We start from the raw sequence: 15,299 nt of genomic DNA, 5'->3' as shown, positions 1-15,299 counted from the left end.
GATGGATGGATGAGGGATGGATGGATGGATGGATGGATGGATGATGGATGGATGGATGGATGATGGATGGATGATGGATGATGGATGGATGATGGATGAGGGATGGATGGATGGATGGATGGAGGATGGATGGATGATGGATGGATGATGGATGGATGGATGATGGATGGATGGATGATGGATGGATGATGGATGGATGGATGATGGATGGATGATGGATGGATGGATGGATGATGGATGGATGATGGATGGATGGATGGATGGATGATGGATGGATGGATGGATGGATGGATGGATGGATGGATGGATGGATGGATGGAGGGATGGATGAGAAGAAAGATCTACAGAGCCTCTGGCTAAGTGAGAGATGGCAGCAGGAGCTGAGACTATATTAGACCTTGGAGAGCACAAGCTCAGAGGCATCAGGGTCACAGACTGGATCACTCACAGCAGCATCTGAGGCAGTCAGAAACTCACCTTGAATCCTGGTGGTCCCTGGGCCCCTGGCAGTCCTGGCACGCCGGGGTTCCCTCTCTTGCCTGACATCCCGGTCACACCTTCCTCCCCATCATCTCCCTGCTCTCCCTGGGAAAGAAACACACAGGAGGTTATGGAACAAAACCCTTTCCCCTTTTCCCCTTCTGCACAGCTTCTGGGGGGCCAGGGGAGTGGTGGGATTCTGCTGTCAGCAAGAGGGGGCCAGGTTTGCAGGGCTGGAATATCCATAGCTGGATCACCCCATTTGTCCTGTGCTACCTTGCAGTTTTGCAGCTCCAAGGCTGTGTTTGCTGTCCAAGGCTGCAGTTGAAGCTTACCAGCATCCCAGGCATGCCGTCCTTCCCAGGCACTCCATCCACTCCAGGGGCACCCTCTTGCCCCTGCCTTCCCACCACTCCTCGAGGACCTGGTAGCCCAAGGATGCCCTAAAATCACAAAGGTATTAGAGAAGGAGCTCCCAGACAGCATTTCCTGGGGCAGAAATCTGAATTTTCACCTACCGGTGAGCCCCTGCTCCCTGCACTGCCCTGTGCTCCTTGCTTTCCTTTTTGACCCTGCAAGTAAAAAAAAGAGAGACATCTAAAATTGCAGCAGTTCTAGCACAGCTCCACTTGGGACTGTGACTTCAGGGTGTGCTTTTGGATAATGATTGGAAAGGGTTTTATAAAAGGGACATTTATAAAGTCAGTTGCTCCGGTGCTGGGGAATGAACTGCTATTTGGTTTTATTACAAGTGATTCTTCGTATGTCTTGAGAGTTCTAGGGCAGGAATGAATAGCTAGAAGGCAAGGACCTGCATTTTTCCTAATACAGAGCAGATGAGGACAAAAAAAAAGCGGGATGAACTCGAGGGAGGATTTGGTACACTGGCAAACATTAGAACAAGATGCTAAAAACCTGAGTCCTCCATCAGTTCATTGACAGCAAACCCAGGACCCAGAGAGTTCTCTGAGGGGGTTCAGGGGGGGCTTCTCTCTGAGAAGTAACTCTGTTTTGGAGAGCTAGTGGAAATTAAAAAGGGTGTCTTCTGTCTGAAATTTGCAATGCTGCTTTGTGAATAATGGCAGAAAATAAATACTCCTGAGGTTTATTAGCTGTAAAAAGGATTAATTTGTGCAGAAAGAATGGAAAACTCAGCCTCGTCACCTTCACCAGGGCTCTCTTAGTGAGGTCATGTACTAAAGCACTTTTAAATTGAAGAATTCATTTTCTGTGCATTGTTTCTCCATCTGCAGAGGACCAGGCTGGCCAGCTACATTAAAGAAATATTCCTGGGGGTGCTTCCCCTGCTATTCATTAGACCCAAAGACAGTTCCAGATTATGCATCGTTGGGCAGAATTTATTTCTCTTATCACCTGGTAGACTTCTTGCCAAGAAGACCTAAAACTATCTTCTGGTATTACCCCCAGCAGGGTCAGATAAAAAACCCTGACATCTGCCAAGAGAGAGCAGGAATTTGCTGAGTATTGAGGTCACATACTTATGTTTTAGCAAATAAAGCCCCTGGTCTGTGAGAATAATTAGCAAGCTGTCATAACAGCCAGATGTGGAGGTAGGAGTGGGTGGGGAGTACCCCAGTGAGCCCTGAAGGACCCATGTGCCCTGGGCTCCCTTGCTCAATAAGGACAAGAAGTTAAGAGGGACTGTTCCAAGAAACAACTCCATGGATAAAAGGACTCTAAACCCAGAAGGTTCCAAGCCAGAAAAGTTTATGGTTCAAGGGGAAGGGACAGACTCTTGCTGGCTCAGCCCTCCTTGGGGATGGAGGAGCCAGCTGTGGCTGGAGACAGCACTGTCGCTGACATCTTTTATGGAAAATCCTTTCCTTGGGATTTTTCCTTCCTGAGAAGCTGAGAGGCCTCAGGAACAAAATGTAAACATTGATTATCTGCTGCTGTGGAATGCAACAGGTGCATCTGGGATTGGTCTCATGTGGTTGTTTCTAATTAATGGCCAATCACAGCCCAGCTGGCTCAGACTCTGTCCGAGCCACAAACCTTTGTTATCATTCTTTGCTATTCTATTCTTAGCCAGCCTTCTGATGAAATCCTTTCTTCTATTCTTTTAGTATAGTTTTAATATAATATATATCATAAAATAATAAATCAGCCTTCTGAAACATGGAGTCAGATCCTTGTCTCTTCCCTCATCCCCAGACCCCTGTGAACATGGTGACCCAGCACAAAGAGGGCACAGGAAAGAGACACAGCCATGGCAGGGACTAAAGACCTGCCCAAGAGTCACCATCATGCTGGAGCTGCAACAGATCTTGATCTTCTCCAGCTCCACAAAGCCAACAAACCTCTGGGCTTGGACACCCAAATGTTTACAGCCCTCCCACAAGGATCTCCACAGCCTTTCCAGGCATAGAGCATAGGTTAAAAAAAATCCCACATGCTGGGCAAAACCATGAGAGTCCTCTTAATTAGAGATTTTCTTTAAGTCTTTAAATTGGGACACTGTAAATCCACCCTGCTGAAACCTACCACATCACCTTTGGATCCCTTTGCTCCTGGCTTGCCTGGTGATCCAGGATCCCCCTACAAAACATAAACAAGAAAAATCTGCTTAAAATTCTCTTCTGGCAGCATCTTGCATGAAGTACAAAGAACAGCATTTTTTGTGCCCTAATAACACTGACTGTATGGAACCAATTCAGGGAAACTGCCTGCACTCAGACAGGCCCTAGGGGAAAAAGGAGCAAGGAGCTGTCTCCAGAGAGCATTAACAGGGTGTCAACTGGAGAAGAAGCAACTCTGCCCCTCGCTTGGGTGGTGCCTGTATTTGTGGAAATCATTCACCACATTGCAGATGGTGCCTAGAGAGCTGGGAGGTGAGCAGGAAGGAGCCTGTGTGCAGAAATTGTGTGCACAATGAGCAATTTACACAGTGCCTGCTGGTGCCACCTCCCTCCTGAGCACTGCAGCCCTTGCCTTGGTTTCACCTGGGGGTCAGGTGTTAGAAAGCTGCCTATGGGGTAAAGCAGGGAGGGTGTTTCACTGCTCTCTTCCCCATCACACCCATCTCAGTCTTTTCTCCTGGCCAGCCAGGGTGGGGTTTTTTGGTATTTGTGTCAGTGGCAATTTCTGTACTAACATCAAATAAATGGTAAGGAAGGACTCCCACCAGAGCTCTCCTTTTTCAGCCTGTTTTTCAGCCACGTTTCCAATGGATCTTTACTAAAGACAATCCATCTGAGTCATCTGAGGGGCTACCAACCCCCAAATAAACTACATCCACTGGGGAATGCAGCAGCTCTACTCATTTCTGGGCCATATAACAGAGCACTACCATTTAAAACCCAAAATAGAATCTGTTGTTCTTCCCAACATCCTTACAAAGAGTGGGAATTGATTCAACTTTATTTCCCAATACAAACTACATTTAGTGTGCTGCTGCACTCACAGTTGCAATTGCCACATATAAAGATCAGATGCTACTGTATGTAACAAGGGAATAAAAAGTCCTTCCCTGGAGTTTGGATTTAATTTAGCCTTTCACAAAGTCCTTCAGTAGTTTGAGAGGAAACACCTTGCAAGTGGAATAATATGGTTTTACCTCACCAGCAGCACATCAAATGGATCATTTCCAAGCAAACCCTTCCATTGCCATCTCTCACCACCATCTCCTAAGATTTCTATTTCCTCAAAGACAATTCAGAAAGGATGATTTTGGAAACAGGCACTGGGAGTGCTCCCTGTTTTGTCACCCATTTATCAGTCTCAAATGTGGCTCAAAATCCCCATTCCATAGGCCTGGCTGATGGAAATGGCCACATTTCACAGCTCCCCACACACTCCCACTGCAGCCCTTCCCACCTCCCTGTTTCTCCTCTGCCTGGGGCACTGGGTACCTCACAATAAAGCAGCATCTCTTACCGGTGAGCCTTGCTGCCCAGGTTTTCCTCTTTCTCCATCAAGCCCTTCCTGACCCTTAAATAAAAAACAGAGAGGGAACATGCCTTTGTTCTTTTGTGGCAATGAGAAAGAAAAATGAATGTAATGTGATTTAAGGGGCAGAAGAAGGCACATGTGTCTGCATTCTGCTGATACAGAAACGGGGAAGTTGTGGGGAGTGCCGAAATCCTGTGGATGTGCTTTGGAAAGAGGAACTGCTCAGCACCAGCTAAGCAGCAAAGAAGGTGCTCTAATGCATCCCAAAATACACACTAATGGAAGGGAGCAGTTGGAGACAGCTGTCCTAGAAAATAAGGCAGCAGCACTGTTACTCTGATGAATTAAAAATCTTCTAATTACTATAATGGGTCACTCTGACCAGGTGCTTTTGAATGGAGGTAACACTTAATTCATGGAGCCTTTGCAGATCAGCCCCAATCAGCTGAAAATGTCCTGCAAAGAGGGAATAAGGAGCACAGCAGGATATTTCATAGCCCTGGTTTTGTTTTTGAGGGAAATCTCACAAAGATTTTGGAACTCTCCAGATCTTAAAGTTCACAGATCTTCCCATGGAAGAATCTACAGCCATGGGCACATCAGTCTTGAAATTTGTCCAGCAGTGACATGGACTGCCATGCACACATCTTGTCTAGGATGTCTGCTTGACAATCACAGAGAACTGTTCCCAAATGGTCCTGCTCATTCTTTTAGCCTCACTCAGCAGGTGCAGCCAGGGTGAGGTGCTGACTTTCTTGCCTTCAGCAATGTTTTTACTGCTTTAGGTAAAGAATTGTTCCTTGTCTGAATCACAGCCGTGTGCAGCAGCTGACCAGGCACAGCAGCAGGTTATGAACTGGGACTGCAGTGCTGTGGGCTGATGTGGACTGGGAGCACTTCCCCAAGGCAAACATTTTTCAATCGTGCATTTGGAATAAGACTCACAGGATAACCAGTGTCTCCAGGCTCCCCTCGGTCACCTCTGTCACCAACAGGGCCCTACAAGAGCACAACAGAGACTTGAGGTGGGTGTAAACAAGCTGCCATCTGCAATATCTCAGTGGCTTGTGCATGTTCTACAAGTAAGGCAGCAACCCAGCTAATCCACCCCCCAGAATCACTCCAGGGTTGATCAGAGAAGGGATTTAACATCTTACTCTGTCTCCAGGTGGTCCCTGAGGGCCTTCTACCTTCCCGTCATCACCTTGTTGTCCCTGTGAGTAAAATGTTAGTATGAATATAAACAGCAGATTTTAGAGCAGATGTGTCTCTACAGACCCAATCCAGTCCTTCCATATCACGGGAAGTCAAAGCCTCTGTTGAATTTACTCCATTTCCATCCAAAGAAAGACTAAACAAATTTTTGTGTTGTTTGTTTCACTGACTCTCCACATTGCTTTCCTGATTTCTGCTGGTTGTTTTTCCCTGCTCTAACTCTCCTCCTTAAGTAACCAGGTGCAAAGGGTTACTTTCAACAACTCCTAAAACTCAGCAAGCAGGATGTAATTACAACAACATGGGAAATAGCTCTGTGCCTCTGAGTTTTATTGCTGACAGTTCAACCAAACTCTTTAATCAAGCATTTCCCCGCTCTCACTGAGTGCTGCCTGGGCTGTCCTGGGAGCAGGGGTGGTCTGGATGGGCTCCTGGGTTGTGTGCCACCATTGTAGGCTTGTTTTACAATCAGCCAGGTGAGACAGCCTCTCACACCCCTCTCTCTTTGCTGGGATGCTCTCACACCCCCTCTCCTCACTGGGATGCTCCACAGCACGAGCTCAGAGCTCATGGTTTGGCTGGCAGATAACATCACCCGGCTTATTTATGGCTGAGGTCTCTCCAGAACATCCACAGAGAGATCCCTTAAGACTTAACAGAGACACTATCCTTTTAAATTCTGTTGTGAAAGTCACTCAGGGTCACAGTGTCCTGTTTTCTCTGGAGCCCAGCTCAGAGATGGCTGTTTCTCAGCTCCCCATGGAAGAATGCAACATTCCAGCTCCTCCAGTTTTTCACTACTCCATTGCAGTCTCTGGCACTTTGGCTCCTTAGGATGAACGTCTCAGAGCTCCTTTGGTGCAGTTTGGGAGGTTCTGGCACAGTGGAGGTGCTTGGGTGCTCCAAGAAGCCTTGACCATACAAATCTCAGCAGATTGCAGAGCCAAGTTTTTCACAGACTTGTGTAGTTCTCAGTGGTTGCACCCACCAGCCCTTTCTGGTGTATTTACAGCTCTCTTTGACCTTCTCTTTGGGCTACTCTCCACTTGGAGTTGCAGCTGCTGATAGTAAGGAAATTTCTTGGTGAGCCTGCCTGCCTCTGAGAGAAATGAGGAGAGGAGAGGGAGAGGGAGAGGAGAGGAGAGGAAGCAAACCCTCACAGGCTCTGCCAACAGTTTCCAGTGCTACTGAACTTGCTGCTGGAAGCCAGCAGCAGCAAAATACCTGGCAACTGGTTTGCCTTCCAGCCACTATCTAAGGAATGTTGCCTAGAAGGGAAACAAAGCCACCATTTCTCAACTCTCAGGGAAAAGAAATCATCCCAGTGTGTCTGTTGCTATGCAGAAGTCTTGGCACTGATTGCTTCTTCCAAGCAGGATGTGCTCACCTTTGCCATTTGGGACCTGAGATGAGTGTGATGAACTCAGAGAAAGCTCCTAACTCTGGGGACCCTTGAAGAGCATCAAGACTCAGGGATTTTCTCCCCATTGTGGCTTTGTTTCCCCTTGAGGCTGATCCCCACCTTGTTCTCTGTCTCCTGCCTGAGAAAATCCTGCAGCCTGGTCAGCTCTAGGACTGTGAAACCGAGCTCCTCCAGAGCTTCCTGGTGCCTCAGCTGCTTGAGAGGGAGATGAAAGGTCTGTGCTCATTCTTCAGAAAGTTGCAGTGAAAAAAAGTTAGAGTAAAAGGGCAGCAAAGTAAACATGTTAGGATACAAATGGAAAATGCATGGCGAAGAAGGGAAGGCTTGTTGTTGTTGGCTCCTGTCCCAAAGTGAGATACACCAGTTTGTAATTTTTAAAAGGATCCCATCTGGACTGCTTTAAGCAGCTGCCAAGAGCAGGCGTCTGCTCTGAGCAAGGCCTCTTTGAGGAGCTGCAAATGCATGAAATGTGGTGGAGTGGCTGGCTGGGATGGCACAAGGGAGCAGGATTCCACAGCAGTGCCTCTCCCCAGCCTTCTTCTCTGAGAAAGGGAAGGCCTTCCCCACCATTGCATCCTCCTCCTTCAGCACGGCTCCATCCACCATGTCACTTAAAACTCACGGAGTGCTCACGGTCCCATTTCCATTTTCTCTTTATTTCTCACTTTCAGGCTTCCATTTTTGTGTTCACACTCCTGTGAGAGGTTACAGATGTCTGGAGGGAAGGAATCTGTCTGTCCTCAGGCTGGGATCCAGGCAGCTCTTGGGAGATGAGGGAGGGTGGATAGGAAAACTTAGATGCAAGGTTTTGTGGGGCACCTGGATGCTGCAGGAAGGGGTGCTGGAGGCTCAGTGCCTGGTTTGTGCTCTCCTAGCTCAGCATCTTCTCCTTCTGCTCCCCAGCAAGACCCACTGGCCTTCCAGGAGAACATGAGTGAGGAGATCCAGCTGCCAGTGGTCATTAACAGAGCTCACTGCTCCTAGCAGGGTGCATTGAACGCTTTGGTGGCTTCATCAGACCTCAGCTTGGATACTTGCATGTAGAATTAATTTATCATAACACTGCTGTGCTCTTCTGACACCAGATCCACTCAGGGAATGCTTTTCCAGTGTCCTTTTGCAGAGCAACATCTCGTTGATGAAGGGCAAAATGCTCCACTGAGCACTTCAGATGACTAATCTGGGGATCATTTGCTACTGAAATGACAACTTCAAATGATGGCAACTTCAAATGTTTTCAAATAAAACTACAGCTGCTATTTCAGCAATGGACATACATATCTGCACATCTCAATGGCTGCAGGGTCAATGGCTGACCTTGCTTTTGCTAGTCACGACTCACAACTTTTTGCCAGGATGCTCAAGATTTGACAGTGGAATTGTCAGGAACCTCTGGGGCAGGTTCTGGGCTGACAATGTGCCTGGTCATGAGCTCTCACATCATCCTGGGCTGGTTGTCCTTGTCTAACACCTGCCAGGGAGTTCAGCAAGGCAGCAATGGAGATAGGGAGCAAACAGCTGTTCCTCCATGGATGTGTTTCAGCAGCAGGAAATGTGAGAAAAAGCACAATGGCCATTGTTCACCCCCAAAGAAAGATTTCTGAGTGTGTGAATGTCTCAGTGGAACACAGCAGCTTGCCCTGCCCCAGTGACTCCTGGCTGCAGGGGGATCTCCAGGCAGAGCATGGTGTGAGCAGGAGCCTGAAGGGATCCACTCAAAGCCCCAGCAAGGGCAAGTCCTTGTAAACTCATTTTATAAGCAATGGAGCTCCTGTCTGCATTGCAGCTGCCCTCCCACCTGTGTGCAGAGGCAAAGCTGAATGATCTCTTGGTGATGGGGAGCAGAAAAGAAAGGGTTCATGCATCTCTTCTCTTCATGGGGACCTCACAACTGACCAGTCCCCATCACCATCACTTCCCTTCCCACACCAAGGGAGAATCACAGAATGGTTTGGGTTGAGTGGGACTTTAAAACCCATCTTGTTCCACTCCTTGCCACGGGCAGGGACACCTTCCCCCAGATCAGGGTGCTCCAAGCTCCATCCAACCTGGCCTTGGACGCTTCCAGGGACAGGGCAGCACTGTGCCAGTGCTTTACCACCCTCTGAGTAGAGAACTTCCTGACCAAAGTCTTTACACTTTTGTTTTAAAAGCATTCTCCCCTGTCCATTGTAGGAATCTGCTCCCCTCTTTTAGACAGCCCCCTTTAAGCACTGGAAGGTCTCAAGGAGCTCTCCCCAGAGCCTTCTGCAGAGAGGTCTCAGGAGGGAGGGAGCCTTGCTGCAGAAGGCATGTGAAGGACACCATCAGCCCTGGGAGAGCCAAGCAGCCCTGGAGCCGACAGGAAACCACTGAGCAGTGAGTCACTGCTCCAGCCTGGACTGGTTATGGCTCTGCTGACTCAGCAAAAGGGGGAAAACTCCCGGGAAAAGCCACTGTGGAAAGAGGGCTCTGAGTCAGGGCAGCTGCAGCCAGGGGGCTGTGGGAAGGTGGGGCACAGGGAACGTGGAGCAAGGGCCATGGAGAGGGGAAACACCAGCAGCTGGAGATCTGCTCCTTTGTGCAGGGAGTTACTGTGACCTGATCACAGAAAGCCACGAGTCTGATTCCTTTTGGCTTGGGGATGGAGCTGAATTCCTGTGGATGCAGGCAGAGCACATCCTCAGGGTCCATGCTGGCTGGCTCAGCCCCTGGCACAGGGCACAGGGGTGTCTGGGAAGGACGTGCTGGTGGCACAGGCAAGGCTGCAGCTCTGAGGGGCTGTATGAGAGGCTGTGTGGTCAAGGAGGCACCTCTGCCTCAGTTCAGGGTGAGCAGAGTGCAGATGCATGGGAGTTACAGCAATTGTCTCATTGAAGGGGAAACGAGACGGCCAAACCTCCTGAACTCACCTTTTCCCCCTTTGGCCCTGGTGGTCCAATTGGCCCTGGTGGTCCTGCATGTCCCTGTGGAGAGCAGAGAGCACGTGAGGAGCCAGGAAAGGGCTGTGGGACTGAAAGTCCTCCCTGGTTCCCTGATCCCACGAGCCCTGGGTGGTGCATGCCAGCTTTGGAGGGACACGTGGGTCACACAGGCAGAGATGAACCAAATGCAGGTGGTGCAAATGGAGACTTGACAGAGAACTAAACTCGAGGTCAGAAATAAAGAACAATTTGCATCCTGGAGTGGCAGTTTTGGTGTGTTTAAGAACAGATAAAAGCTGGGGGGTGAAAATAAAACCCTTACCTGGTAACCCTTTAAGCCTGGGTCCCCTTGAGCACCCATCCTTCCTGGAGCTCCCTGGAGAGGCAAAGACAGCGGGACTGAGAGAGCAGCCCATGGTGTTGGCACGAGGGGAGGAGGCACTGGGCTGTGCAGAGCAAAGCTCTGCACGTGTGGGAGCGTGGCCAGTCCTTGTCCTGGCCACCACTGAGCTCTGCTGCAGCCACCTGATGGCTTCTCCTTGGCTTTAACCTCTTACACATGGAGAGGGCTGTGCCAGGAGGCCTTTCCATGCCTTTGCCTGCCTGCAGCAACAGATTCCCCACCTCACTCAGATTTGCTGTCAGAAATGGCTGCATTTGTGTGCTCTTCATCTGCCCTCCTGCATGCCTCTATATCCAAATATCCAAATTAGTGTTGTGCTAGGAAGTCCACCAGACTTCCACAGACCAGAATCACACCCTCAGCACAGTGAACAAAGGGGTTTAAATCAAATAATCAGATTAAAGTGAGTCACAAAATTTCCATATAATCCCATTTAGCATGGAATAAAGCCCTTTCCACAAGACAAAGACATGTCCACTCCAATAGACTGTTGCTCAGAAATTGCTTTGCTTCCTTGTGAAATAATCCATGGAGGCTTTGCCAAAGACTATTAAGGGAGGATATGTGGTGAGGCCACAATTTTTAGTGCAGGAAAACATTATCAGCAAAACCATCACTCCATCACTCATTTGCTACTGTTCTGAAATATCACCACTATTCCTAGTTCATAAATAATTCCTGATTTTGCACTAAGTTCTATCAAATGGAGTGCAAGAAGTTTCCTAACCGGCCTGCAATGCACGAGAGGCTCTTTTATGTACCACTGCTGTCCTGATGCATTTATCTCTTGTGCCTAAAGCAAATTAAATTTCTCCCTTCTCTGCCATACTATGGGTGTTCTCTCTGGAAGCCTCACCTTCAGTACCCAGTTCAAACCCTTTCCCATGCTATATTTCTTGCTCCAAGTGTTTTAGATAAGTAGATCAAGAGTGGGTGTAGAAACAGGGCAGAAATCCAAGGCAGAGTTCCTTATAACAACACAGCTTGACTTGGAAGCAGCTCTTGCCATGAGTGTGCAGTCTCAAAGGGGAAGATCTTAGCAAAAAATAGCTTATCAGCTCACTCAGCTGAGGAAAAATCCCCAATATTTCAGCAATTTCAGCCTATCTGGGGAGTTGTAAAGAACTGCCTTGATGCAACGTGAGCTGGGCTCACGGGGCACCAACCCAGCCACCCCTATGGACTCTCTCCTGTGCTGCTTGGGACAAGGGTTAAGATGTGTCTGCCCAATTAAACCCATCTAACAGCATTTTTCAGTGCATTTTTCGGGCTCTGCTGGGCTCTCTGCCCCAGTCAGGCCCGTGCCCACCAGTGCCAGGTTTCTGTGAGTTGTGTTCAGCCGTTTGCAGAGCTCTTCTCACCATCGGTCCCAGGGTACCTCGGGATCCTTTGGGGCCTTGGTTCCCCTTCGGCCCCTGCTTCCCTGGGGATCCCATCTCTCCAAGCTGCCCCTGGTAGCCTTTGCTGCCCTGCAGAGCAAAGGCACTGACATCAGTGTGGGACAAAACTCCTTCTGCAGGAAAACGTCAGAGACGAGGAACAGGAGGGAGAACCACAGGCTGTGACGTTATCAAGGAGAGATGTTCCTACCTTCTGGCCAGGCTTGCCCTTTTCCCCCTGTTTTCCTGGTTTCCCTTCTGGTCCCTGGAAGGGGGAAAAAAAAAAAAAGCTGTTGGAATGGGAAAGCAAAGGAGTCACATCCCAACCAGCCACTCCCAAGCCATTTCCCTAGCACACAAAACTTGAGAGCATCCTCACCACACATGGGGGCCAACAAGGAGGCCAGGGAGTTGTGCAGGTCAGATCACAACCCACAGCTGCTACAGATGGAGGAAGGCTCATTGCTTAAAGGTGGAAAGCTCTTTGTGCTCAAATGGCTATGGGGCAGCACAGCTGAAAGGTGATATTGTGATAATGTTGATGATGGTGACTTTGAAATGACATCCTGAAGATAGGTGGGTCATGGAAAACTGTGTCCATCTGTCTCCAAGGGTGCAAAAGAAGGATCTCCAGAACTGCACCTTCCCAGCCTCTGCTACAGAATGGGCTGAAATGTGGAAAACACATTTATGCTGATTCCCACAAAAGGTTTCCTCTGGTTTGCTCCTGAACCAGCAGTGAACCAGTAGGTATCAATACTTGCTAGGTACTAAATTAGGTATTAATATAGGACCCTACCATTGATTCCACAGCACTTCTCCTTATTTTTTACCTTGTGAAAAAAGGCAATGGTTTCATTCTCTGTGCACCTACCATGCACAACCTCCTGCACCCAGTGAAACCCCCTCCCACACGCAGAAACCACAATCTACTGATCAGGCTTCTAGAAATGCAGTGGGATGCAAAACTTGAGGTGGGAGCCATGGCAAGCAGAGGCAGGAATGCTGAACTGCTTTCAGAACCCAGTGTGGGTGCAGAACCTGCTGCCCCTCCTCGCACCCACACCACAGGCATGTGCTACCATGAGCAGCTAAATACAGCAGCCTCTCCTTAGGGACCTCAGGGAACTCATTTTTTCCAGTGTTTGACCCTGTTGGCTGCAAGGGAGACAGAATATTTTGAATTTGACAGAAAGAAGCAAAAAGTATAACTGAAGGAAATAACTCATGCTTTTTGACAATTGTGACAAACTTTCCGACAGCATCTCCACACCAGCACCACCTCTCTCCCTCTGCTCCCCTCCTCCCAGCTAAGAAGGTATAATTTTCATCATGGTTGGTCTTGCAGTCTCAGCTGAATAAAAGCAACTTTTAAAGTGAGACATATCGGGGGGTTTTCACTCTGATCTGAAACATGGGCCTCAGAAGTGCCTGCTCTGAACACAAAGGAGCAATTCAGCCTCATTCCAACCCTAAAGGATTGTGCCAGTTCACTTCCCCAGAGGGAATAGCTCCATTTTACCCAAGTCAAACATTTCAGGAGTCCACCTTGCCAACACCATTAGGCTTCACAAAGCACAGGTCCCTGCAGAGGAGCACATGAGCCTTGTTCTGTGTCTCTTCCATACTGCTCAGGGTTGGTTTTTTTTTTTTTTTTTTTTTTTTTTTTTGTGTGTGTGCTATTTTTTGCTGCCACTTTCCCAGAGATCACTTTTGGAGCTGCTTTCCCACAGATGCTGAGCAGCCGTGGCAGATGATGGGTGCCAAGCCTCCAGCATCACCCACAAGATTTACACTTCTGACAGGAGTACAGAGAATGAAAGCACTGATTTCACTAATGAAAGCATTAGAAATGGCCAGAACCTTCCAGCTCCACAGCAGCTCACTGTGGGACCTGGTACTCAGCACCTGAAGCACAGAAACTCCACAGCCCCTGCTCTGCAGCAGTGCCCTGGCACATTATGGCTTAAAAATGTGGAGAGGGAATAATAGAATCAGTCAAAAAAGCTTTGCTGTCAAAACAAGATGTGACTGAATAATGAGACAACTGGGGTTTTTAATCAGTTGCATAGTGTTTTTCCATCAGTCTCCCTGGACTGTCCTTTAAGAGCTTGTGGAAGCACAAGCAGTAGATGCTTCCTGCAGACAGGAGAAAGCCCATTTTGAGCTAGATCTGTTTCTAACCCAGTGATGGCCAAGGCCTTGGTCTGCTCCAGCAGAGCAGTTTTGCACACTCAGGTGTGCTCCTGGAACTGCAGTGCTGTGGCAGCTCATGGAACAAAGATTTCCATGCAAAGGTTCCACCCCCAGGCTGAGAAAGTGTTATATTGTCTGTAAAAAATGCAGATAGCAGGACATTGGTGAGACACACTCTTTATCACTGGGCAGAGCAGGTGGTCCCTGTTCATGGGGAGGTCATGAGGATCTCACAGCTACCTCAGAAGAGTCTGAGGTACAGCCTGGCTCCCTCCACCAGGATACATCTCCCATGGGAGTTTCATGACTGAAGCTTCTACCCTGCATTGGAAAATGTCTTTGTTTTTCAAGAAGACAAGTTTAGGCTTTAAATTTTCCCATCTGAGAAACAAAACTTCCACACTGCTCCTAAAATCTGCCAGCATTCAAGTTCCTGCTTGCACTCACCATCACGGAGTACAGATAGAATCATCTGGGAGAGGGTGAACAACAAAAACCAAACCAAACTTTGACAACCTCCTGCTCACAAAATTGAGCTCAATCCACAGTGAGACTGTGCTGAGTACAAACAGCTTCTCAGACTTTCTCAGGCCTCCTTCAGCTTGTCTTTTCCCTTGGTGGTGGGTGTGAACAGAGATATGGGCTCCAACAAACTCCTTGTACCATCTCCCCCTATGACACATCAGCCTCAGGGAGCAGGGATGTTCATCTGCTCCAGAAGGTTCTCCTGGGTCCTCCAGCTGGGGTGCAGCTCTCTCTCCATTGCTGAAGAAAAAAAAACCAACCAACATTGGCAGCATCACCAGGTCCTGTCAGTGCCAGGGAGAGGAGCTGTCACTCACAGGAAGCCATGGAGACCTCGTTCCAAGCCTCCCTTGCTGTTCTTGACTCTCATCCACTGGTTAAAAGCTTGGCTGGCCTAAGAAAATGGGTCAAACCAGGCTGGCGACGCCACGGGCAGAGACGTGGCTCAGATTCTGAGTTCCTGAGTCACCTCCTCGAGAGGAATGAGCTCTATCAGTCAGGGACATTTCCCTGCTCTCCCAGCACGCTTTCTAGGACTTTGGCCAGCAAGCTCTGCTGGTGAGTGGGAAGCCTACCATGTGTCTGATTTTCCTGGATATGCTTTCTCCAACTGCACAGGAATTCTGCCCAGATGAATTTAGAGGCAGTTCAGCACTTGTCTGGGGTTCCCAGATATGTGATATCTCTACTTGTGATGATCCAGATGTGGTTGCTGTTGCAATCCCAGATGTTCCCAGGGCAGATATGCAGGGGTTTGCACAGTTCCCAGAAATCACTGCACTGCCCTGCACATTTCACAGGGAAGGAAAAACCCAGCAACAACTTTGGTAGCCTTCAAAAATAGTCCCATCCTTTTTCTCTCC

The 15,299-nt window shown here is 48.7% G+C and overlaps 1 protein-coding gene across 2 annotated transcripts in view; it reads right to left on the bottom strand.

The window, feature by feature from the left end:
• COL27A1 (collagen type XXVII alpha 1 chain) overlaps positions 1-15,299 on the bottom strand; it is a 144,628-nt gene that overhangs the window by 11,929 nt on the left and 117,400 nt on the right. For both annotated transcript variants that reach the window (XM_077188949.1, XM_077188950.1), the window contains 11 exons: positions 11,927-11,980; positions 11,698-11,805; positions 10,256-10,309; positions 9,922-9,975; positions 5,550-5,606; positions 5,338-5,391; positions 4,378-4,431; positions 2,986-3,039; positions 999-1,052; positions 816-923; positions 478-585 (listed from right to left, as the gene is read on the bottom strand). In XM_077188949.1, the coding sequence (XP_077045064.1) occupies positions 478-585; positions 816-923; positions 999-1,052; positions 2,986-3,039; positions 4,378-4,431; positions 5,338-5,391; positions 5,550-5,606; positions 9,922-9,975; positions 10,256-10,309; positions 11,698-11,805; positions 11,927-11,980 (759 nt within the window). The remainder of the gene's footprint in view (positions 1-477; positions 586-815; positions 924-998; positions 1,053-2,985; positions 3,040-4,377; positions 4,432-5,337; positions 5,392-5,549; positions 5,607-9,921; positions 9,976-10,255; positions 10,310-11,697; positions 11,806-11,926; positions 11,981-15,299) is intronic.

Source organism: Agelaius phoeniceus, chromosome 21 (assembly GCF_051311805.1).
Source record: "Agelaius phoeniceus isolate bAgePho1 chromosome 21, bAgePho1.hap1, whole genome shotgun sequence".
In the NCBI taxonomy this organism is placed as follows: Eukaryota; Metazoa; Chordata; class Aves; order Passeriformes; family Icteridae; genus Agelaius; species Agelaius phoeniceus.
This window is presented reverse-complemented; position numbering and strand designations above follow the sequence as displayed.